Raw genomic sequence first — 25,509 nt, 5'->3', positions numbered from 1 at the left:
ATTGAGTCTAAGCAGAACAGATGCCCAGAAAACATGCCAAGCTGAAATTTGTATATTTCTTATGGGCTTTTAACACACTCCATCCTGCATTATGATTGATGAAGTTAGATTTCAGTGCTGTGGGCTGCATTCTTGGCTTTTGTTAAATGGATGCATTGTCCCTTATCACATTTTAGTGAACAATCCTAGATAAAAAATCTGGGGATGGTTAGCTGGAGGGTTTTGAATTTCTCTCTAAGTTTTGCTCCCTTCCAAATGAATCTGGATGTTTGTTTTTTCCCACTTTAAAATTTGAGCTTCTGGTATGTCAATGAGCAATGAGAGAAATAAATAAATTAATCCATGCAAATGAGCTCATCTTTATCACCTGTATTCTTGAAGTCTTCTCAAGACAGAGCAGATTGTCTTGAGAAGACAATCTGGTTCTGCTTCTGCTTGAGGTTTCTTCTTCTACAGGGGAGTTTTTCTTCCCCACTATCAATACATGCCTGCTCACTAGAATGAGGGATTGATGTAAAGTCAATGACAACGCGAACGATTGTCGCTACGTCCAGGAGGAGTGAATGCTGCAAGTCAATGACTCAATGCTCTGCTTGATTTCCTTAGACAGAAACTTTCATTGTTCAAGATAATTTGAACACTGAACTGAAAATAATGCTCTGATGTGTTGTGAGTTGGTGCTTCAGAAATATTTAGATGAAGATTTGTAATTGAAAGTTAGTTCCATCATCTGACCTTCTTAGTGATGGTATCCCTCACACTGAATGTCCTGTGTGTGTAGTAAGCCAGAACTTTGGTACTCTTTACAGTCACCAGGTACGGCCCGTATTCCTCCTGCACTTCTGCTGGCCAGTACTGATCACATTTTCTCTGAGAACACACAAAAACAGATGAGCTGCATAAAACAGAAGTGATAAAAATGCTGATTTGTGTCTCAGGTTTGATTTAGCCTTATTGTTGGTATGACAGAAGACTTGTTAAATTTCTTCCAGTGGGACCAAAGCCATCTACTCACCCGACCGTTTTCTACCAGGTTGGTGATCATGACAATGATGTGGGCATTCTGCTCCCAGATCATCCTCCAGAAGTCTTCAGTACTGGACCTCAGAGGACCCTGAGCAGCAATGTATGACCGCAGCCTCTTATACCCCTACAGAACACAGAGCACCTGCTTCAGCATGGAAAAAAAAAACGTACCCACATTTACTGTCATTGTGCATCACACACTTACTGGTAGTTACTTTTCATCCTGTAAAAGGGGCAGAATTCTCTCACTCAGACTAATAAGAACAACTACAACAGAGTGTATGAAAAATATTCACTTAGATACTTTTCACATGTAAAATTTCTTAATCTTTTATCATCAAAATAATTTCAGTAACATTCCTGCATCACATTCTGAAAGATGTTGGAACAGCAAAACTTTTACCACCTTGTGATTCATGTTCACAGTGATGTAGACTGAAGCTGTAAAGTGTGTCAGGCTTCATGCAAAGGCCTGGAGGATTCATTTCGTCTTTACAGGAATTGGGGCTTGTTTGGTCTCCCTTGATTCCCAACAAAGGATGTTTTTTGAGCATTGTAAGAAACATTATGCTGCTGCCGTGGTTTGTTATTTTTGAATATTTTTTTGCAGTACTAGTTACTTTATTCTGAGTAATCAAACAGGAAAGAAGGCAGGGAGAGAAGGGGAGAAACATGAAGGTCCCATGGTTGGACATGATGCCTTGGGATCCCTCATTTTAAAATGCTCTTCTTGATCTTGATGTAAAGTTTCCAAAGTGTAGCTAAACAGACTTTATTGGAATACAGACTCAGCACAACGAGACGGAAAAAAATTCAAAAACTTTTACAGCTAAATGCAGTTTCACAATGTGTGAATGACAGGGATCCAGAACAGAACTTTGTTTGACTTAAATATATTTACATTGTCTAACAACACGTTTAAACTGCGTTTTCTATGTATTACAAATCGACTTGTAGAATCAATTTTCCTATAAATGAAACCAACAACTTCTTACATCCACATAGTTGGCATTGATATAATCGGTGGTTTTTCCATCTTTGCTGGCTTGTTGGGAAAGCTGAACCCGGCTGTGGTCGTCTGAGGGTTAAAGAAGAAAACAAAACTGGATCAGAAAAAATATGAAAAATAAATCATAAAGCTTTCTGTTTTTTAAATTGTGCTCTAACTATTTAGTGATCACAGTCCTCAGTGTGAAAGCTTGCTTTGTTACATTGAAAAGGAGTCACTCACCAGTTGTTGAACGTCTAATAAGCCATTTGGCAATGAAACAATGAACCAGAACTGGTGAAGGGGTTATGAGAATTTGGCTGCCCAGTCTATTGTTTTGTGACCAATAACTGTGCTACCTTAAGTGTTAGAGAATTTTCGGTATTATCATTTTGTAATTACTTTAGTTCACATTCAGTCTATAGATCGTTGTGATTTTCTGTTTAAAGTGTTCTCTTCCTTATGTGTGTATAAACTGACCTGGAGGTTACGACTGACTGTTTCATCTTCATGTGTAACAGTTAACTCTGTGTTTCCCAGACCTTAAATTCTTATCCACCAGAATACCTCCTAACTGCCTGTGAGCAGTCGTATTTTGTCTCTTGTTTATCCTCCCTCTTTGTTGACAGTTTGACCGAGATTTGAACCGGGCTCAGACCGTAGATCAGATATCACACCTGGAACTGAGTTGCTAGTTTGTTTAGGTTAAATGTTTTACGACCTCTGTTGTTTTCCTGACTGCTTCCTGTGGCTGTTCTGCTTTGACAATAAAACAGGGGCTCAACCGGAAGGAGATCAGAACTCTCTGTGAACGGCTTGGAGAAGCTGCTATCGGAGATTTCTCCTTTTGCAAAAGCTTTGTCATAAAATTCATATACGTTGTCTGTGGTTCTTTTATGTAGGTTCGAGAAAAATACCCATCATTAAGCATTTTAAAGAGAATCTGGGATACCATGGCTGTTCAATCTTTTATGCCCAAAGCGACAGCTATGTATGCATTCTTCCCTCAAAGTCAACTTGTCTCAGAGGAGGGTTAAAGTCCCCTGTCCCCTTGTCTCTGTCAAATTCCAAAATTCTTTATTAATTAAATGTTGTTGCAACTTATTAATTTAGTTTCTTCAAAGAGTTATTGAACATGGAGATGGCTGTTGACAATAAGGTTCTCCTGCATCAGTCTGTACTGCACTCAGTCTGAAGAAGCTTCTGACCCAAGATGCTCTGCCTTTCCAAGACATTCTCATGAAGAGAATGGTCAGGGTTGTCCATAATTTTCTTGATTCTATGAAGAATTCTTCTTTGAATAATCATCTCCAAAGGTTCCACAGTCATTCCCCAGAACAGAACCATCCTTCCTCATCAGGATATTGAGCCTTTTTAAGTTCTTGGTTCTGATGCTGCTGCTCCAACAGATGATGGCAGGAGTGTCTAAAACTAAGATCTCAAGGATGTGGAGATTGTTGTAAATGACCACAGATTCCCATATTTGCATTTCAAAGAGATGGTGTTGACATCACCACACCACAACTTTCAGTGTGCACTGGAGCACTTTGCTCTTAGGCGTGAAACAGAAGAAAAATGTATACACATACATACATGCGTGCACACACACACACACACACACACGCACGCACGCACGCACGCACACACACACACACACACACACACACACACACACACACACACCCACGCACGCACGTTTGTGTTGCTATCTTTGTGGGGACTTTCCATTGACTTCCATTCATTTCTACAGCCTAAACCTGACCTTTACCCTTTTCCTAACCCTAACCATCACATACCTAACCCTAACCCGAGCCAAAACTCAATTCATACCTTAGCCCTAACTCTGACCCCTGACCCAAAAACAGGGTTTCCCCTTGTGGGGACCAGGCTCCGGTCCCCACAAGGACCAATTGGTCCCCACAACGTAGTATATGTCAGGAAAATCGTCCCCACAAGGCATTACAAACAAACGCATACACACACACGTTTTTACTACATTTGTTCTTAGTGAGGTCTGTAGAACCAGTTAGTACTAAACTGATTTGGACTCACAGGCCAAGATGTTGTTGTATCTGTTCTTGGTCTTATTGTCAGGATGGTTGGAGCTGTCTGAGGTCATCCACATGTCCACTGTGCAAGCCTGCACATCCTATAAGAAACACAAGCACAAAAAAAATTCAAGTCTAAGACTGAGGATGAAATTATGAATGGTTTGCTGCCATATCTGCTGGGATTCTTTACTGTTGTCATTTCATACACAGCTCATTGTTAAAGTAAATAAATTGCCTACCACCTGCTGCAGAGAGATTTTTATTCAGATCATGCCTGTTTTTCAAACATGTCTGTGTTCTGTTGTGTTGTTTGACAGGTGGTTGTGGCTCTATCCGTTAAGAGAATCTTACTCTAATTTTATCTGGAATATATTCTGTCTTTAAGGTCTTTGGCAGTGAGATCAATACTCAAATTTACTGAATTTCTGCTACATAAAAAAGTGAAAAACAAATCAAGATGGTCAGATGATCACAGGTCATTTTCAACCTGATCTCTTGTGATGTATGATTGATTACATACATATTAGAATGCATCTGCTTGTAAAAAAATATCACTATTTAAAAAATGACACTTCACAGCAACGGTCATAAACATTCAGGAAACTCTTACATCTTCATGACAAACGTCACGCCAGTCTTATGCACATCCTATCAAATAAAATGTTACCCAAATTTCTCTTTCCCTGTTCTTTCATTTAGGAAATAGAAATATTTTTTTTTTTTTTTTGGATAAGGTCACTATGTGTTGATTACTTATGTCATTACTGACATCTGGCGTGAATCTGACTATCGACAGAAATATTAGAAATACATTTTATAAAATACATCGACATAGTAAAGGTTTGTTTCTTTCCACTTTGGCCTCATTACTAAAACTGTGTAAGAGTCCTCTGCTAACCTTGACTTTGAGGTCTGTAGATAAGGCATGTTTTAAATAGAATAGATTTAGCTGTTTCTATTATTTATTATGATATCTGATATGGTATTATCACCAACAATGATTGAAGGAATGAATGAATGAATGAGGATCATTTGGAGTCAAGAACTCTAAATGGTGATAAATAAGTAAGTAAGTAAGTATAGTAATTAGAAATGTTCATATGGAAGGCATTTCTGAGATGACACATATCTACTGTTTGATGCAGGATCAGGATCATTCACACAGTCTGAAGGAGAGCATCTTACCTCATAACTCTCTTTCAGTGTCTAATGATGAGTGTGAGGAAGCAGTAGGCAGTCCGGATATTTCCATGACAACACAGACAACCAGAGAAGTGCAAAATATACAATTACAAGACAACACAAAAAGAAAACAACAAGTACACAGTTTGATGCAAGAGTTACAAATAAGGCCAACCAAAGGGAAACTCCCTTTGGTTGGCCAAAGTCTTAAATAATGTGGATAAACCAAAAAACAAATGGAAAAAACTACAGTTAAACACTGCACTTGCTTCTATCAGGCATATGAACAAATTCATGTGCTCATTTGTGTGAAAATGCTTCATCAACCCTGAAGCATCTGGCTGCTCCCACAGGCCCTGCCTCTCTGTGGTCCTTCATGTTCATGCATCTACAAAAACACCTCCATTCATGCCATAATCACAAAGCTGCAGCTCTGAGCCTTCCCCCAACTGTGAGCATACAGAAAATTTTAATGATAAAAGACTCACAGGTATCAGCTGCTGAGATTTCACTACAGTGATCAGGAAACATGGACCTGAATGTCTTCAGCAACACCCTTCACCCGCATTCACTGCTGCTGGTGCCACCAGGGGGCACTGGTGCATGGCTGCCTATCAGACTACCCCAGGGCAGCTGTGGCTGTAATGTAGTAGCCATAGCTGATAGCTTGTCTGAATGTGTGTATGAAATTCTCTGGATTTGATAAAACACTCTACAGGTAAGAGCTGCTTATTATTTACCATAACAATACTATATGGTGTCAGAACAGAGTTATTTTTTCATCCAGTTCAAGTGCCTTGAGCTGACAATTGTTGTGAATTGGCGCTATATCAATAAATTAAATTGAATACAGTATGCCAGAAATGCCAGACAGAACATGAAGAAAAAAAAAGAATTAATTTCACAAACACAGAAGGAAGGCCCATTTATTTGAATAGCAACACATGTGAAATTTGGATTACAGGTCAGGCTAAAATAATCAAAAGCTGGTGAACCAAGCAGCTGATTTACCCAGACAGTTGTGGTAGAAAATATTAAAATAAGGTATAATAAAGTTATACAATGTATGCATTCTAAGTGCACTTGAACTCTCACCTTGAACCTGTTTGGGTCACACACACAAGATTGGATGCTGTTTTCCTGCAGCTGCCTGGGAGTCAGACCGACTGACCCTGGTTTTGGATTTCTTGGTATAAAATCCATGTGTTGACTGGCAGAACTTTCATTCACAGCTGTTAATCTGGCTTGTTCATCATTGATCGTCTTTTAAGCTCTGTCTTGTGCACAATATACAAATAAACCTAACAGTGATTTCATCTAGCAGTGGTTGACAATTAATTTTTTCCACAACACTGCTGTCAAAAGAGATAAAAAATAAACATTTTGTCCAACCAGAAGGAACCACAGGTTGTCCTGGCTTACAGTGCAGAGCTGAGAGGCTGCAGCCAAAACATTACATTCTGTGAGCTCATAAAATGTAAAATTATTACATTTTATGAGCTTCCTATTGTTAGTTAATGACTAACTGATTGTCAAAAGATCTTTTAGTCATTATTCATTATTTTATTATTCATTATTTTATTATTCATTATGAGGTTAATGTTAACAGCCGGTCAAACAGCTACTTTTCTATCAAGCCTCACCGCACTAGTTTCACATTACTTTATGTGAAACTAGTAAGAAATCAGAGAAAGTGCTCTATTTTGATTGATTCATCTCTAAAGGTTCAGTTTGCATTAAATATACCTTTAATTTCACAAAAAATTCCCATCATCATCATCATCATCATCATCATCAACATCACTAAAATGTCTTTGTAACGTCTTTGGGATATTGTTTTCTTTGGTGGCCGTTTGAGGACAAAGCTGGACCTGGATTCATTAAGTCAGTGAACAGAAAAAACACAAGTGACTTCCTGTTCACAAGAATGAAGGGAGGCTCCTCACAAACCATGTGCACAACTGCAGTCACAGTCAACAGGCATTTTGAGAGGGCTCTAATATTTAGCTAATATTTTATTAGTTTATTTAATTGAGTCAAATCTCCTAATTACTTGTTTTTTTGTGTTTATAACTTTTTGTTTGGATCTCAATGAGACGACCTGTATGAATAAAGATAACATTTTTTGGGATTTAAATCTGCAATAAAAAAAACTAATTTCAGTTCATTCTATTTATTCATGGATCATTAATGATCACAGAATCAATATTAGTCAAACAATGCTGTAGCCAGTGGCGCAAAAAGTGGGTATGCAGCGCATGCAACGCATAGGGGCGGAGCACCAGAGGGGGCGCCAAAACCCCATCTGGAGGGGGCGGTGCGCCGATTATGTCTTCCCATACACGTCAGCGCGCCTTACGCTCCTTCACCTCACGCACATGATGAGGTAAATCTAGCGCGAGTTTCACCCTCTCACCCCTCGCCTCGGGGGGCAGGAGAGGGCACCGATTTATGTTTTCGCATCCACCAGAATAATGTGCAGTTGCGCCACTGGCTGTAGCCATGCGTCATGGTTTAGTGACAGGGACAACATCCAGGAGCTGCATGCCAGCCACAGCATGTCTGCACATGACAGCTGGAATCACAAGTACAGAAATGTTCCTGGTCTCATACCTCAAACTCTGCTGTGAAGCCCTGAGTGCTGTGAAGTTCAGCAACGTGTTTGACAAAGTCCTTCACTAGAAAAGCGGTGTCCTCACCTGGAAGATTTAAGAAGGAAAATTAAATACAGATGATACAGATACCAGACATTTTTGGGAAAATGGATTTTAGGCAACTTTATTTCCAAAGCTGATCTTCTTTTCATTTTTTCAGTTTTGGCAAAAATCATCCACGGAAGCCCTCTGGAAGAATACATTAAGAGCCTTAAAGACAGAGAGGACAGATGTTGTTCTTAAAATCTTTAAAGAAGAAAGCACTGGTCAGCTGGACTGGTCAGCAGTATTTGTTAAACATTGGTGCTGTGCACGAGTTTGGATATCTTTTATAATGTGGACACTTTAGAAGCATCAGTTATAACATAACAGACATTCTGTGGTTCAAAAATATGGTAACATGCATTTTACATATGAAGGCAAAGTGATATAGTAGTTAGAAATTTAAATTTGTAAAGCAGTATTTGCCAAAAACAAGAATGAGATTTATGTTTTCAGATTTTCATTCATATCTATTTGTATTTGTATGTGTGTGTGTGTGTGTGTGTGTGTTACCAGATGTTGATGCAGCAGCAGACTGTGTGATGACTCGGGGTGACGACATGTTGTTGATGTAAAAGTGAGCCGTCTGGAAGCACATTCTGTAGAAAAGAAGAAATAGGATGAAGGTTTACTTTTCTTTGTTCAACACATAGATTATAGAAACAGATATGTTTCTGCTGCAGCAATGTTTGAGCTCAGGGAAAACAAGTTTATGACCAACTTAAAAACAGGAAGACAAAAATAACACCGGCAGCAAAGCAACAGAAGTGCCGTGAATCCAAAAGCTGAAAGATGCTTTTGTTTTCATGTGATTCTGCGTGAGCCCAGATTTTGACATTACATGTTAATCTTCACATAAACACGAAAAAAAAGATGTTCTGCTAATCCTCAACATGTTTTTAAATGGATGCGGCTTCTGTAATGAACCTGTGAGATCTCAGCCAGAAATGGACATCGCCTGGGAAGACGGCTGAGCCCAGAGATTAACAGACGAATATTTAGAAGAAACCACGATAATCAAAGACTGAGCCTCACTGGTTCAGTAAGCCAACAATGGATTTCTGTTTACATGGTCAAGAAGATGTTTATACGCATTCACTATGTTCATACTTTGCTTTAAATCTGCCTATGCATCTAAAACTGATCTATCTGTTTAATTTTATCAAAGCAAAAATGTTTGGTTAATTTTGCAATGACACAAGAACAACTCTGAACAGGCAGACCAAGACACGGACAATAAATCTAAGATATTTACACATAATGTCTGAGTATAAAACTGCAGACATAATGTTGTTATTTTTGTTCAAAACAGAGCATTTTCTTCTCAATTCAATAAAACTGACTTTCAGTATTTTTACACTAGAAAAACAACCATCTCTTCTCTCTGGTTTTACTTTTAAAGAATCTATAATGAGTGTAGAATACTCCACTACAAGTTTGACTCATTAACTTGTTGTGGCTGTCCTAATGCTAAAAAAGCATTTTAAAAGTACATTTTTTCCAAAATCTAAAAATGCCCCAGAGAGAAAAATCATTCACTTCAGATTTGATCTATTTCAGTATTCTCAATTTTGAACTAGAGATGATCAAATGCAATACAAATTCATAAAATCTCAGTGAAATGGTTTATTAGTTTAGTGCTGAGCTGTGAAGCAGATCCCAGTGTCAGTCAGTTTGTTTAGACATTATTTTAATGTTGGAGCTACACAACAAAGGTCGACCTCATTTAGACACGTTATTTTTGTCTTTTCATAGCTGGGAATTAGACCCATAGATTTCTTCTATGTTTTATTTCAGCTAAATATTCATAATGTCCACAAAATTGTGAGTAAATCATACAGAAATGCTAAAAAAAAGTCTAAAGAGTAAGTCAAAGACATATACATTATAGACAGCAACTAAAATTTTCTATTTTTCAGTTGTGGAAAAATGACAAGATACTGACATGTCAGTGCTGTGGTAACAGATTGAAACTGCATCATGCTGTTTAGAATCCTGTAATTTCCAAGCAGAACTGCTGACAGAAAATCTCTACTAAAGATTGACGTCAGGCTGGATAAAGTATATCAGTAATGAGAGGCCCACTGTTCCAAACCAAACACAGTAGCATTAGACGTCTGCAATGCAGCATCATCTACTGTCCACATTAGAAGATGCTGCAGCTGTCAAACTCTGGCCTGGACCTGCAACACATTCTAAAGTGGTTCATCTTCTTACATGATTACACTGTTGACCAAAAGCAGGACATTTGTACCTTTTTGCCACATGACCATAACAATTAATGTTATGGCAACAGATCCAATATCTGTGTCATTCCTTAGACACTGGAAGTAAAGGACGCATGCGAACCGTGAATTTAACAAAAAACTCTTTATCTGTAAAAAATACAAATACAAAAATGACGATAAATCAGTCCTTTTTCTTTCTTTCCAAAAATACACAGTCTACACGGTCAAAAACTGTTTTGTCTCCGTGTCTAAGCAATCCGCACAATGGTTTCTTTTGTCTTAAGGCAATATACAACCCGACAGGAAGTAAGCCTTTCAAAATAAAACTAAATTGCACAATAAAAATGCCTAAACAAATATCAATCGTCCTAACTAAATTTTATAAAATCATGTTTTTTGATTTCTCAAGTGCTTTCAACACCATCCAACCCCTGATACTGAAGGACAAACTGGAGTACACGGGTCTGGACAACCACCTCATTACCTGGATCCAAGATTACCTTATAGAACGGCCACAATATGTGAGGACCCAGGGCTGTCAGTCAGACAAGGTTGTCTGCAGCACCGGGGCTCCACAAGGAACAGTCCTTGCCCCCTTCCTCTTCACTCTCTACACTGCTGACTTCCGGTACAGCTCTGCCAGCTGTCACCTGCAGAAGTTCTCGGATGACTCTGCTATTGTCGGTCTCATCAAGGACGATGACGATGAGGAGTACAGAGAACTGACTCAGAACTTTGTGGAATGGTGCCAGAGGAACTGTCTGCAGATCAACACAGGAAAAACAAAAGAACTGGTGGTGGACTTCCGCAGGTCCAAACACTTGCCTTCTGTACCAGTGAACATTCAGGGAATGGACATTGAAATCGTGAGGTCCTACAAGTACCTGGGTGTTCACCTTAACAACAAGCTGGACTGGACTGACCACACAGCTGCCCTCTACAAGAAAGGACTGAGCAGACTGCATCTCCTGAGGACACTCAGGTCCTTCGGTGTGCGGGGGGCTCTTCTCAGGACCTTTTTTGATGCTGTGGTGGCATCAGCCATCTTCTACGGAGTGGTTTGTTGGGGCAGCAGTATCTCCACTGCTGACAGGAAGAGACTGAACAAGATCCTCAGGAAATCCAGCTCTGTCCTGTTGACCCAGTGGAGGTGGTGGCAGAGAGGAGAATGAGGACTAAGCTCCAGCGCATGCTGGCATACCCTTCCCACCCCATGCACCTCTCTCTGACAGCACTGAGCAGCTCCTTCAGCGCCCGGCTGCGGCACCCTAAGTGCGTGAAGGAAAGATACCGCAGGTCTTTCCTTCCAGCCGCCGTCAGACTGTACAATACCCACTGCTCTAAGTAGTTCACCACTCTCTACTACAGGCAATAAACCTGGAAATTGTTTATTTATTTATATTTCGAATAATACTGTTTTTTAGTATTTCTATATTCACTTGATTTTACTGTGTATATATAGTTTTTCATATTGATTTTGCTTTTTATACTGCTGTAACAATGTAAATTTCCCCACTGCGGGATTAATAAAGGAATATCTTATCTTATCTCTTAAAATACAAACAAACCATCTTACACATAACTTAAATATTTCCTATTTATGGCTCTAACAATTAATACAGTCAGTAATAAACTGTGTGGTGTTATTGTGCAGTTTGATGTCAACCTGACCTTGTCAGTGTCTCATCTCTGTCCAGTTGTGATTTAATCTGCATCTACAGTTGTGATAAAGGCATGTGGTGACATTTATGTTTTATTATGATTCTCAGTCAACTCACGGATCTGACATAATTGAATGGCCTTAGTGAGCAACAGATCACACACAGTAAATGTCCAAAGTGTCAAATAAGCAGCGTCAGAGAATGGGAACACTGTAAAAGTTCATACTAATAGTGAAATTGACACTATGCAATTCCATAACAGCACTTTCCTGAGATGGTTGTCATTGGTTATTGATGCCACAGGCCAGCATGTCTCTATTGAGCTTCTCACAAAGTCCTCCAAAATTACAGTGCTTGGCTTTTATTATCAAATCACTGACATATGGCTCAATAGTTTCGCCAGCCCTTTGTCTACATGTGTTGAATTTGTGTCTCTCCATAGTGATATTCATCTGAGGACTGCACATTTCACAAAACTTTCTATTGAGGCATATGGGGTCCTCCCTAGATTCTGCAGAAACCAGGATAGTTCATTTGTCCTCATCTCCACCAGGCGCCCATATCTCAGCTGCAATCACAAATGATGTTTCACATGCAGTTGCCTCAGGCCTGGACAGATTCAGAAGAATGTTGGGTCGAGGTTGTCCTCCAGCTTGTCTGAGTATGCTGCTATGATAAATATGTTTTATCCCATCAAATACTAGCAGGTGGGGCCGACCGAAGCAGTCCGCCATGTTGTGAAAAGAACAATGGTTCCACACTAACCTACAGTACTCACAGCATGAGATAGTTCACAAAACCACTGAAGTCCATGGTGTGGGATGTGGTAATAAAGAGTCCTGTTGTATTGATAACTTGGTTTTATAATGACTGTCAGCCATCAGCAAACACAGCAGTGCACACTGCCCAGTGGAACCATAAGTGAGAGAATAAATAACTTAAGTGCCCACATGCGCAAAACCAGAACTATGGCATCTGTGAAAGCCCAGTGTTACCATGTGCACATTCAATATTCTACATCCACAATTAGAGGCTGTCCTGTAGTGTTGGTCCATCCAGAGCAGGGTTTAGCTGCTGTCCTGACTTCAACCCGGCGGACCACCTGCAGGAACAGCTTGTTTAGTGTGAGGCCTGGTTGAGTTAATTGTGTAGCAGTGTGTGAAAAAAATTTCAGAGGATTACCTGGTAATCAAGGTATAAATGCTTAGTGGTGAATGCTTTGTAATGAGATATTTACTTCATTTAGAATGACTTTGAGAGCAAAACCACAAATCATTCATTTTTATAGAGCTGTGGAGGCGATAAACCTTGATTTGATGTTATTTTGACCTAACATAATCTTTTAATTTATTGCCAATGTTGTGGCTATTGACAAGTCAGGCAATGTTTTCCAAAGCTGTGTGGCTCCTCCCTGGGCTGTCACAAAGGAACAATAGAGGAGGCGAATGCAGGAAGATTAGTGCAGGTTTGGCTTCTTGCCATCATCACATCGAGACACGAATCCCTGGACCAGCCTAATCAGGCGGATGTCATTTTCTATCCAGTGAGTCTCTCTAGACATATCAGCTGAGTGGATGCTCAAATTGCTGCAGCTGAGAAACATCCCTCGCTGAAGATTAATCCCCATGCTCCTCAGATTATTGCCGGATTAGCACCGCTCAATCTTTGATATACAACAACAAGCAGAGTGCAAAACAAGAACAACAAGTTAAGTCAGATGTGGCCCTGTAAAATTACTTGGAAATGTACAGTCAGTAAAAAAAAATGGCTTAAGTGTTAAACACTGCCTGACAGCATATCCAATCAGATTTCTGAAGATGGTCATTTCACAGTCTGAATGAAAGAAAAAAAAAATAATTCAAATATATATTTTGCATGTGTGAAAAAAATAAAAAACATCACTTGTTAGTGCCAACAAATCAAAACACTAAGAGGGGAGTGAGTGGGACACACGTCCATATTGACTGGTATCTCAACCATGAGGTGGCTACAGATAAAACCACGCTGGTCCGACTCTCAGGAGCGAAAGCACATAAGGAATTTTTTGTTGAATCCACAACATTTCTTATGTTATGGACTCAACATAAGAAATGTTGAGTCCATCTTCCAAGACAGTACTAACCCTGTACATTAACAGTGCAGGTACTGAAACTAAATGCAGCACAAAGAATGTTCTGGTGTCATATGAACAATGTGTGAGCTGAAATTTCATTGAGATAAGTCGACTGACAAAAAACTATGAGGGGCCATATAGGACAAAAACTATATTTTCTTTCACACACACACACTTACAATACTAAAATTGCACATATACACTAGATTTAGATATAGATATACAGACAGAATAATTATACACAGTGTAGGAGAAATATATACATTTTTGAACTTAATACAAAATGTTATTTTGTATTTACGTGAGTTTCATTTGTTACTCTGCTATTTGAAAAAGATAAGCATCTGTAATTGTATCTTGTTTAAGCTTATTACGTGGTGCCTTTTGATTGGTTATTGACTAATTAGTTTATGAAAGATGAGGTCACCTGCTCATTGTAGTCTGGCACCTTGAGAGTAACACAGTCTTTTGACAGTCACTTTCTATTTGTTTTGAATGTGTTTGTTATTTTATTTCCTTTTATTAAGCCCAGTAAAGACTTAAAGATGACCGTCGGATTCAAGACCTCTTTTTTTTGTAAGAAATGTGTTGCGTACGAAAGAGCTGAAAGGGGCTAGACTAGTGAGAACTTGCCGCACTTACACACAGACTAACGTTTTTCAGCCTTTATTTCTATTGTGATTATTTTTCTGCATATCACTAAGAAAAACATGACATTTAAGATTAGAACATTACATCAGAGCAACAAAGACATACCATACAAGACATGGGTTTAGTGAAAAATATGCTTAAAATCAGCATTAAGGTCGCAGTTTTTATAATGAACTTTTGGTCTAACAAATGAGCGTCATCTCAGTGCATATTCTAGTTTTATGAAAATGGCTGTATTATATGGTAATTATTTGTGATTAATTTTCTAAATCATAAGCAACTCTTAAGCAGTTTGTTTCATGTTGGAATAAATGTTAAACTATCAAGGCAGAATTCATTATGAAAATTAAAAGACTGAAATAATAATTTCCTGTTCATATCATATATTAGGTGAACAGTACAGGTGTGGATATTTAACCTACACCAATGCAGGTTAGAGAGTTATTATTTAATTATTTTTGTACAGGAAACTTGTTAAAACAGGAATAATCAGCTTGAACAAATGTATTTTACTCCCAAAGGTTCCACTGTATTTACTTTAATGTGTTTTTTGTTTATTTAAGTCTGTTGTCAGTGATGAGGATGTTACATCTCTCAGACTAGAGATTAATGAAGAGAAACATTCTCTTCATTAATCAGAAGTGTTCAATGAAGAGAATGTGTATCTTGTTTTCACATCTTGTAAAAACAAGATGGCCACGCGTCTTGTGTTTATAAGATGTGCATACATCTTGTAAAAGAAGAGTACAAGATGTACGGGCAACGGGAACCAGTTTCATTCTATTCATCTACTATTCTTTCAGTTATGCTCAAAGGCAACCTCTGCTGCCCTCTTCTGGTAAGTGTGAGAAACGGAAACCAGAACAGTGATTTTTAGATTACAATAATTTAAAAGTAGGATGTTTTTTTAGACATAGAAGCATAGTTGATATGTATTTTGTCTTGAACAAAGTGAGGTTATCATAAAAATAAGTAAGAGGAGAAATAACGTGTGCATTGGAAGAAACCAAAGAGTGTAAAATGAAGGGGGGCAGAGCTAGTGACTTTGTCAAGTGTAAAGAAAAATTCACAGATAAGTTTGAAAACAAATAATCATGCTCTATAGTCATAAAATAATGTCACTTTCAAAAGAATTCATGTTATTTTAACTGTATCACTTTTAACAACAATACAAACATAAACTTGAATTTATTACATGTTGACTTTATTTGACTGACCAGCACAAAGTAGAACATATGATAGAAGAGCTGGAGGAAATCCTGATAGACTGCAGAAGACTTGAGACTGGGGTGGATGTTCGTTTCAGGAGGAATCATTTCCTGAGCTGCAGGAAATGATTCAGATCTAAATACATTTATGTGCTAGAGTGGCCTAGTCAAAAGGCATGCATGTTCCATCCAATGTGACTGATCTTGAGCAATTTTAAAGAGAATTGCTGCTAAACTTTAAACTTCTGGATCAGTGTTTCTCATCTCTGGTCCTCAGGGACCGCTGCCCTGCATATTTCATATATGTCTCTGTTTCAGAACATTAGATTTTAAATTATTGCATCACCTCCTTTGAAGCCATCAAGTGCTGTAGAAGCCTGTTCATCACTCACTTATTCAACTCAGAAGTGTAACACCTAAAATATGCAGAGCAGTGGTCCCTAAGAAGCAGATGATGTACATGCTGATAAAGACATGCTCCAAGAAACTTTTGGCTCCGTTTCCAGAGAATGATAGCTCCACACATTGTTGACTAAGAAGGGATGAAAAGAAATGGATGCAACACCCTTCAGGTTTTGTTATTTAAAAAAGTTTTTATATTATGAATTTGATTCTTTCCACTCAGTAAGGCCTGCTACGATATGAACCATCTCCTGGTTTTGTTTGGTTGTTTCTAGTTATCAAATTTGTTTATATAAGTTATACTGGAGCCTTAATGTGGACCCCTTTGAAATTTGGGGTCATTAATTTTTTTGTATCTTTCTTAGATTGGGATGGCACCATCAGAATGGAGATATAAAATAAAGGGACTATCAATTTGGGATTTTGTTTGAAGGTCAAAGAAAACAATGTGGAGGTGTTTGGCATGTGGGTGTGATGGAACAGTGGTACTGACCTCCAGTAGATGAAGATGCCAATGAGAACAACCAGGCCAAGCAGAGTGAGGGTGGAAATGATGACCAGAGGAACCACAGCCTTCCTCTCCTTCTCACTCATGGAGCCGACCCTGGACTCATGGCTGCTGTTACTGGCATCTGCACAGAGTCAACAAAGGCGGGTAGATGTGAAACCATTCTCTGGGAGAGGGAAACTGAAGCTGATGATTGTTAACAAAAAGCTTCCTTTGTTAATGTTTAAAACATTTTAGAGATCAGCTCCAACATTCATTATTTTAACTGTTCTCCTGAAATTAAATAACTGTTGCAGTCCCATTGCTCTTGTACTATTGACAGTGACAGATATGACTTTTTCTTGAAAAATTACAATTATCCAGGAAACATAACTTAAATGAAAGCCTTTAACTGCAAAAGTTCACTAATGACCAGGGGTTAACGCAGCTATAAGTTCTTGCTGGGAATATGACAAAAATCGCCGTGGGCTCATTTTATAGCCTCTCCGTCTCTTTCTCTGAAGGTCCTGGCACACAGTGGGTGGAACATAACTAAGTACATTTACTTGCATTGCTGTATTACAATTTGTCTACTTTGTACTTGAAGTTGTTTAGAAAAATTGAACTTTTACTTTTAATTGAATTTGTTTTGAGTAAAGTATTTTATTCAGTTACATTTGAAATCATATTCACAAATGAATAAAATGAAACATAAGAAAACATCAGAAAAAACAACAACATTGATCTTTTGGCTAGTTTTGTACTTTGCCCCTCAGCTGGCATGTATTAACATTGATAAACGATTTTCTGACGTTAGTGTCTGCAGTGATGCTAACTAACATCAATAGTAGTTTGTCCTTTGTTGAACAAATTAGTTGCTATCAAGTTTTGTTTTTGCGTGATTAAAAATTCACTGTCCTGTGGTATTTTCACATTTTTTGTTTTAGAGTCTATAAATGATAAGTGATTTATTGTTTTCCCTATTCCAACACAAGTGGCATTTTTTGTGTCTGTAGACCACCTGTGTAAAATGTCGCAGTCAATAAATCAAATGCAACAATCCAATCAGCACCAGTCTTCTGGAAGTAGATGCATGTGCCATGCAAAAAATCTCTGGTCATAAGCGTTTTTTTCTCACTGTGTTGTGTTGTATATGAGCAAAATAACATGGAGCACAACTAGATATTATCTGTTTGCTTTTAACTGTGACATTTTGTAGCAAGCAGATGTTTAACAGCTGCCTGTTGACGAAAGGATTGAGCTCCAGGGTTCTGGGAGGAGAAACAGAGAGAGGAGGGCGACTGGATGGGGAGAGGCTCCAGACAGCACGGACAGTTCAGAAACATTTCGGAATAAGAAAAATTTTTATTTATGAACAGATGAACTGGTGTTTCAGACTGCCTATTGCTAGCAGATCTATTCTGAGTCAAAGTGCAGCTGTAACTGGTTCGCTATCCGAACACTCGGTTTACTTTCACCCCTGCTAATGATAGATTAAAATTTTTTAATATGAATTTCAATCACTGACTCATGATGATCCCACAGAAAAAAAAATCTGAAAGCGTATGTGAGATATAGACTAAATTCTGTAAAAATACATTTACCCTTAAAACAGCTTTACAATTAGTTGTAGAAAATCCTTCCTGGTCTTCACCTAACTCAGTCAGAGAAATCTATCAGATTTACTGTTATGCACTTTAGACCTTACATCTGTATTCTGGGTGATGATGTTAAAAATGTTGTTAGATACTCTGAGATGCAGAATCTCCGTGTCACCATCACTTTGGTTGACATAACAACAGCACCATTAATAAATAAATACCAGCAAGTGTTAATCATTTCTCTTTCTATCACCAAATAGACCATCTTACAGAACTGGAAAGCAAGACATTCACTCAGTAGGAATCACTGGAGCAATCTATTCACTGGGTACACATCAGTGGTAAAAGTGACAGTGAAGCAAGCACGTTGCATTCTGGGAAGGCTTTCTGGGTCACGACACCGTTTTAGTAAACTCAGAATGACATTGTATAATATTCCTGCCCTTTAAAGTACTTTTAAAAATGAAATATTATTTAACACCCTTTCACAGTTTTCTCAGGAAACCCAGTAGATTCCAGTGAGATAAGTGACTTGCCGGTGAGTTTCATGAAATAAATTGCATCACAAGGAAAGAAAATCATGTGGAAATATAGAAGCATAGTCCTGCCAATTTAGCAACTGTGTGACATCAACAAAGTCAGTGTTCTGGAGGCCAGGTCTCAGTCCAGAGGGAGCCTGCAAACCTGAAGAGTTCTGGCAGGTTTGTAGGCCAGCAGCGTATTTGCCTACAGAAGGATTAGACCAAAACACCAAACCAAAGGAATGTACAGGTGCTGGTCATAAAATTAGAATATTGTGATAAAGTTCATTATTTTCCATAATGTCATGATAAAAATTAAATTGTCATATATTTTAGATTCATTGCACACCAACTGAAATATTTCAGGTCTTTTATTGTTTTAATTTTGATGATTTTGGCAAACAGCTCATGAAAACCCAAAATCCCTGTCTCAAAAAATTAGAATATTATGAAAAGGTTCTCTGAACGAGCAATAAAAATAATCATCTGAATCAACAAAGTAACTCTAAACACCTGAAAAAGATTCCTGAGGCCTTTAAAAACTCCCAGCCTGGTTCATCACTCAAAACCGCAGTCATGGGTCAGATTGCTGACCTGACTGCTGTCCAGAAGGCCATCACTGACATCCTCAAGCAAGAGGGTGAGAAACGGAAAGAAATTTCTGAACGAATCGGCTGTTTGCAGAGTGTTATATCAAGGCACCTCAGTGGGAAGTCAGTAGGAAGGAAAAAGTGTGGCAGAAAACGCTACACAACAAGAAGAGGTGACCGGACCCTGAGGAAGATTGTGGAGAAGGGCCGATTCCAGACCAAATTAAATTTTCATCTCCATAAAACTTTTCAGCAGATGGAAGCATGAAGTGCTCCAACATCTTCTGATAGCTGCTGCATTGATCCTGCCCTTGATAAAACCCAGTGGACCAACACCAGCAGCTGACATGGCACCCAGACCATCACTGACTGTGGGTACTTGACACTGGACTTCTGGCATTTTGGCATTTCCTTCTCCCCAGTCTTCCTCCAGAGTCTGGCACTTTGATTTCCGAATGACATGCAAAGTTTGCTTTCATCCGAAAAAAGTACTTTGGACCACTGAACAACAGTGGTCCAAAGTGCTGCTTCTCTGTAGCCCAGGTCAGGCGCTTCTGCCGCTGTTTCTGGTTCAAAAGTGGCTTGACCTTTGACCTGGGGAATGCGGCACCTGTAGCCCATTTCCTGCACACGCCTGTGCACAGTGGCTCTGGATGTTTCTACTCCAGACTCAGTCCACTGCTTCCCCCAAGGTCTGGAATCGGCCCTTCTCCACAATCTTCCTCAGGGTCCGGTCACCTCTTCTCGTTGTGCAGCGTTTTCTGCCACACTTTTTCCTTCCTACTGACTTCCCACTGAGGTGCCTTGATATAACACTCTGCAAACAGCCGATTCGTTCAGAAATTTCTTTCTGTTTCTCACCCTCTTGCTTGAGGATGTCAGTGATGGCCTTCTGGACAGCAGTCAGGTCAGCAGTCTGACCCATGATTGTGGTTTTGAGTAATGAACCAGGCTGGGAGTTTTTAAAGGCCTCAGGAATCTTTTTCAGGTGTTTAGAGTTACTTTGTTGATTCAGATGATTATTTTTATTGCTCGTTCAGAGAACCTTTTCATAATATTCTAATTTTTTGAGACAGGGATTTTGGGTTTTCATGAGCTGTTTGCCAAAATCATCAAAATTAAAACAATAAAAGACCTGAAATATTTCAGTTGGTGTGCAATGAATCTAAAATATATGACAATTTAATTTTTATCATGACATTATGGAAAATAATGAACTTTATCACAATATTCTAATTTTATGACCAGCACCTGTAGTTTAAAAGGCAATGATGAATTTAGAGGGAAGTTATTATTCTGGATTATTATTTTATCATCTATTATTTTGACAAAAATATCTAGGTAATCCTAATTGAGCAAACAAAATAAATAAATAAAAGTATTATCTAATTTAATGTCAGGCACTATCTGATTTCAAATGTAAATACACAACATTTTGGTGTTACCATTCCTACTTTTATTCTTCCCAGAATGTTTTGTTTGTCCATCACAGGTACTCAAAGGGCCTTAGTCTGTACATTCATGACAAAGTCACACTTTGTCATGACCTAGTAATCTGGAAGGGAACTCCTGCTAACCCTGGGGCAGATCGAGTTAACGTTCCTCTTCTGGACAAACTGAGCGAGCTCAACCATTAATGACTGTTCATAAAGAGACCAAGCTGCATTTTCTTTCAAGTCTGTCACCTCGTGAATTTTGCTTTATCCATCAGAAACACTGCAGATTCTACTGTTTATGCAATAAATTGCAAAGTTTTTGACAGAGGAACGAAAACGGTTCATTCATTTGATCCTAAGGTCCAATGAGAGAAATGGACTCACCAAGGTCCTTCTGAGAAGACTTCAAACTAAATAATGAAGACAGGGTTCATTGATGATACCTAATATAAATCACACTGAAATGGTGCTCACCCTGATGGAATATCTGCCTAAAACAAAGCATGGCTGGATTTCTCTATGAATGAATCCAGCAATTACCAAACAATTACCAGTTCCCTGGTGAGAAGTGAAATCTACCACTTCTAAAGCAGATGTGGCATTCTGCGATTAATGATGCAAAACAGCAGGATATCCTTAATGAAGTCATTCATTGCTTTGAAACTCTGTCTGAGCATTAAAAAGTGAAATATGTTAGATTTGTTAATGATGCACAACATGCAAACACATAGAAGACTTCTTCATTCTTATATTAGGACCAGTATTCCCAGGCAATAATTATTAGCCATTTTTGGTAAACTGCTTAACAAATCTAAATAGCAAAATGGTGAATATAGTTTATCTATCAAAATAAATACACACAACAATCATCTGAGGTTTTAAAGAACTCTGCTGCCCTCTGGTGTCCATGTCAAGTAGGGTTAGATCTCAGTTGGACCTTGTTTTGATCTTAAGAACAAAGCCATTGAACATGTGAAAGTCATAAATTACATATTCATACACCTTCCTTAAAAGATGTAATCTCTAAACTTTTAAAATATTCCTTCCATCTTTTTACACAATTTCAGCAAAATAAATAAATAAATAAATAAGTAAATACATAAATAAATAAAAGGTCTTATCTTGAGCAGTTCCTAACCAAACCCTACTTCCTATGTTATTGATTTTTGGGACTTTATCTGAAATAATAAATAATAAATAAAACAAAGTAAAAACACACTTTTATAGATAATGATGTTCAGTGTTGTTGGGTATAATGTTTAGAATAAATTTGCTTTTGTTTACCTTTACATTTCATTTTTCAATGTAAAAATCAAATATAATTTTGTTGAAATTCACTGATGGATATCCACAACACTTGCTGGCCCTTTGGCTTTTGTTGCTCTGATGGGTTTATCATTTCTCGGCATCAGCTTTTTTTGTTTTTACCTGAGACTGGGTCTTCTTCCTCAGATTCTGTCTCTGTGTGTTCTGAAATAGTGAAGTCAGAAGATGTCTCGTTGTCATTAAGGCCTTCGCCTTGCCCTGAGCCGCTAATATCTGTCCCTCCCAGAGACCAGGGTGAACCCGAGGCCACCTCTGCATCAGTCGGGGCCACTTTGCCTCTTACTTCTGGACTGATGGCACTGCCGCTGCCACTTTCAAAATAGAAAGCTGAAGAGTGTTCCTCCACATCATCTGGGCTCTGACCAGATTCCAGCAAAATGAATGGAGGGACAGTGCTCACGACTTTGGTTGAATGAGGAAGTGGGCTTACTCCAGAAGCTGAGGTTTGACCTTTATCCCACTCCTGGTCTGATCCTTCCTGCGAGTCAGGGAAGAAGGCTGAGCCAGAGGAGCTGCTGCTAAAGTCTAACACCTGCTCCTCTGTAGTGGCGCTAAGTGGGAAAGTGGTGGGCAGGAAAGGGAGGGAAGAGGTTTGGAAGGTGGTGCTTCTCTCTGATGCTGACAAACTGGGATCCGCAACAACAGACAATGTGGCTGTAACAGAAAGATGCAGGTCACTATGGGTGGCTTGGAGAAATTGTGGAGAGGACATTGAGATAGCACTATGGAATAGCAGAGAGTGGTCAAAAGACAGAGCAGCAGAGCCCAAACTTTCCAGAGATAGTGGAAGGTTTTCTACATTAGAACCAGAAGCTGAAAGTAAAACCATGCTGGAGTACAGCTCTAAACTTTTAGTGCTCTTGGCTGATGTTGACAGTGACACATGAGGAGAGGTGTGCAACCATGATGAAGGTGCTGATGTCTCTAGAGAACAGCCACACACAATGTCCACATCGCTTGCTAGGAGTAACCCATCACCAATGATCTCAGGAACTAAAGACTCTGTGCTGCTCCCTGTTGCATATCTTGAATCCTCAAATCCAGTTGCTGGAGATTTGGACAAGCCCAGAGAAAAAGTGAAATCACTAGAAAAAGCGACTGAAGGCTGCAGGGTAGGGCTGGAAGAAAGAGATAATGTTGAGGATGAAAAATTCAAGGAAGTTTGTGAAAATTCGGCTGTGACACTGGCGTGTGTTAGGTCCAACACTGATGTGAGTGGAGGGGTATGACTAAGTACAGAGAGATCACCTGAAGACCCAGACAACAAAACATCATTATCACTATCCCAAAAAGTGAGGTTAGAGAACGCAGAGTCAGTTGTTGGACCAGGTAGGGAACGTGAAGGGTGAGAGGGGTGAGGCAGGGTGGAAGCAAGGAGGAAAGGGATTGAGGTAGAAGTCAGGTCTTCACTAGACAGAAATCCAGTAGCAGCATGCTGGGAGTCTGGAGCGCTGGCAGATGACACAGGCCACAGGGAGGAAGGGTCATGCAAGCGAATGGAGAGAGTGGCGCTTGGCTCCAAGGTGTCACACATAGGGGAGGAGGCAAAGGAAGAGGAGGGGAAGAGAGAGCTACGCTCACCGTTTGATAGTGGCTGCGTGGATTGAACAACAATGCCACTCAGCACCACAGATGGGGATGAAAAGTGAGGCATGGTGGAACTTGTGGCACTATGGTGTTCAGCTTCTGTGGATGAAAAGGTCTTGGAAGTAGAGGGTGATATCTGAACCTCAGGAAAACCTCTGGTATGAGTAGAAACATGCTCATCAGTAGTACTGTCTTCACTTATGGCTTGTGCCAAACCTTGATCAGTCTCGGCTTGCTTAAAGGACGGCGATGAGTTACTGCTCATATCTGTGGTGAGAGATGACTCTATGGTAGGTGGATATTGAAAAATAACTTTTGAACTGTCTGTCTTTGTGTCAGGGGTAATAGGGTTAACAGTGCTTGGGCCAACTTTTCCGTTTTTGGATAAGTCTTCATGATGTTCTTGTACATTTACACCATCTGTCTTTATATATGTGAGAAGAGGAGAGGGAGAAGTTGAAATTGGGGCTTCTTCTGTTGTGAAATAAAAAAGAGTGTTGCTACCAGTGCCTGCACTCCCTCTGCTCTCTGGCAACTTAGTGTCCTCTGGTGGTTGCAAGGGAGTACTCATGGGTCCTGTCTCCTCAGAGGGTCTTAAAACTTCACCAGACTGACTGGATAGTAGAGCAGAAGCAGGTTCAGTAGTGGTTCTTCTCTCACTGGACTCTTCTGTAGGAGTTCCAATGCCAGGCAAGTGAAACCAAGGTGGTGCTGATGTTGTGGTCCTTGGTGAGTCTGCAGTACCCCAGTTTAAATTATTGTTCCTGATTTGGTCCACCTCATTCCAGGACAAGTCAGGTTCATAGTTGCCCTGTATGTGAAATTGGAGATTGTAAGTTATTATAGCAAGATAAGCTGTAATGGGAGGTGCACAGAAAACAAGAGTAGAGGTTCATGTACCTCAAATTCAGTTTCATCTGAACCTGGATCCAGAGCATTTTCTGAAAAGGAGAACAGGTTATAAAATTAGAAAGATCAAATAATTGAAAAAGAGAACAGGCTTTTAGAAAACTCATGAAATGCAATGATTGATAACCAGAGTTAGATTTTGATTTAACCATCTGAACCACTATGAACATTAACACTGATATCCTTGGTCTGGATAAATAAGGCTGAAAAGAAGAAAATGAAATGATTTGGATTAAAAGATTGCAGGGGGGAAGAGTCAAAGGCATATTAAAAATAATAAGAATATGAAAATGAACTTTAGTTTTATTATTTAAATATTCACAAATAATAATAAAATAACATATTTAAGGAAGTTAAGGAAGCTCCTGCAAAACTGAAATCAAAATAAGACAAAAAACTGAGGAGAAACAAAGGATCAGCACCATCTTCAAGTCAGTATAAAAAGTAATCTCATGCTTTCAGTTCAGAATTTTAATCTGTCAAGTCACTTCATCGCTGTATTTCTTCTGCTTATCTAGGATTTAGTCAGCAAATAGCCAGCAAGACTAGGGAGTTTATTTCTTTAAGTACAACTCATTTTCACAAATCTCAAAGAACTTGTATTTAATTTTCACCATTACTGGTTATTGTAGTTTTGGTACACACGCACATGCAGGAAAACAGGTATGTTCATGCATGGATTATCCAAAAGACACAGCATCATTTAACATTTATCTACAAAAACCACTAAATAACCAAAATAAATATAAAGTGAAGTAGGGTGGGGGCGGTTAGGGCAGATGGGCAGAAAGGGGTCTTGACGCCCTTACCTGTCTAGGGCTAAGTTACACATCATGGAGACCAGTA

The 25,509-nt window shown here is 39.0% G+C and overlaps 1 protein-coding gene across 2 annotated transcripts in view; it reads right to left on the bottom strand.

The window, feature by feature from the left end:
* The window catches only part of LOC106934271 (receptor-type tyrosine-protein phosphatase zeta-like), a 119,025-nt gene that overhangs the window by 9,308 nt on the left and 84,208 nt on the right, over positions 1 to 25,509 (bottom strand). Inside the window, exons 11-21 of one of the 2 annotated variants that reach the window (XM_088006670.1) lie at positions 24,655 to 24,695; positions 23,749 to 24,565; positions 22,270 to 22,821; positions 16,700 to 16,838; positions 8,457 to 8,542; positions 7,861 to 7,946; positions 5,251 to 5,271; positions 4,067 to 4,163; positions 2,022 to 2,104; positions 1,016 to 1,150; positions 736 to 870 (exon numbers count right to left, since the gene is read on the bottom strand). In XM_088006670.1, coding sequence (XP_087862796.1) covers positions 736 to 870; positions 1,016 to 1,150; positions 2,022 to 2,104; positions 4,067 to 4,163; positions 5,251 to 5,271; positions 7,861 to 7,946; positions 8,457 to 8,542; positions 16,700 to 16,838; positions 22,270 to 22,821; positions 23,749 to 24,565; positions 24,655 to 24,695 — 2,192 coding nt within the window. Of the gene's footprint in view, positions 1 to 735; positions 871 to 1,015; positions 1,151 to 2,021; positions 2,105 to 4,066; positions 4,164 to 5,250; positions 5,272 to 7,860; positions 7,947 to 8,456; positions 8,543 to 16,699; positions 16,839 to 22,269; positions 24,566 to 24,654; positions 24,696 to 25,509 lie in introns of both variants that reach the window. The other variant, XM_088006669.1, reaches the window with a different exon arrangement.

Source organism: Poecilia mexicana, unplaced genomic scaffold (assembly GCF_051168715.1).
Source record: "Poecilia mexicana isolate PSO_F unplaced genomic scaffold, ASM5116871v1 scaffold_6, whole genome shotgun sequence".
Lineage (NCBI taxonomy): Eukaryota > Metazoa > Chordata > Actinopteri > Cyprinodontiformes > Poeciliidae > Poecilia > Poecilia mexicana.
This window is presented reverse-complemented; position numbering and strand designations above follow the sequence as displayed.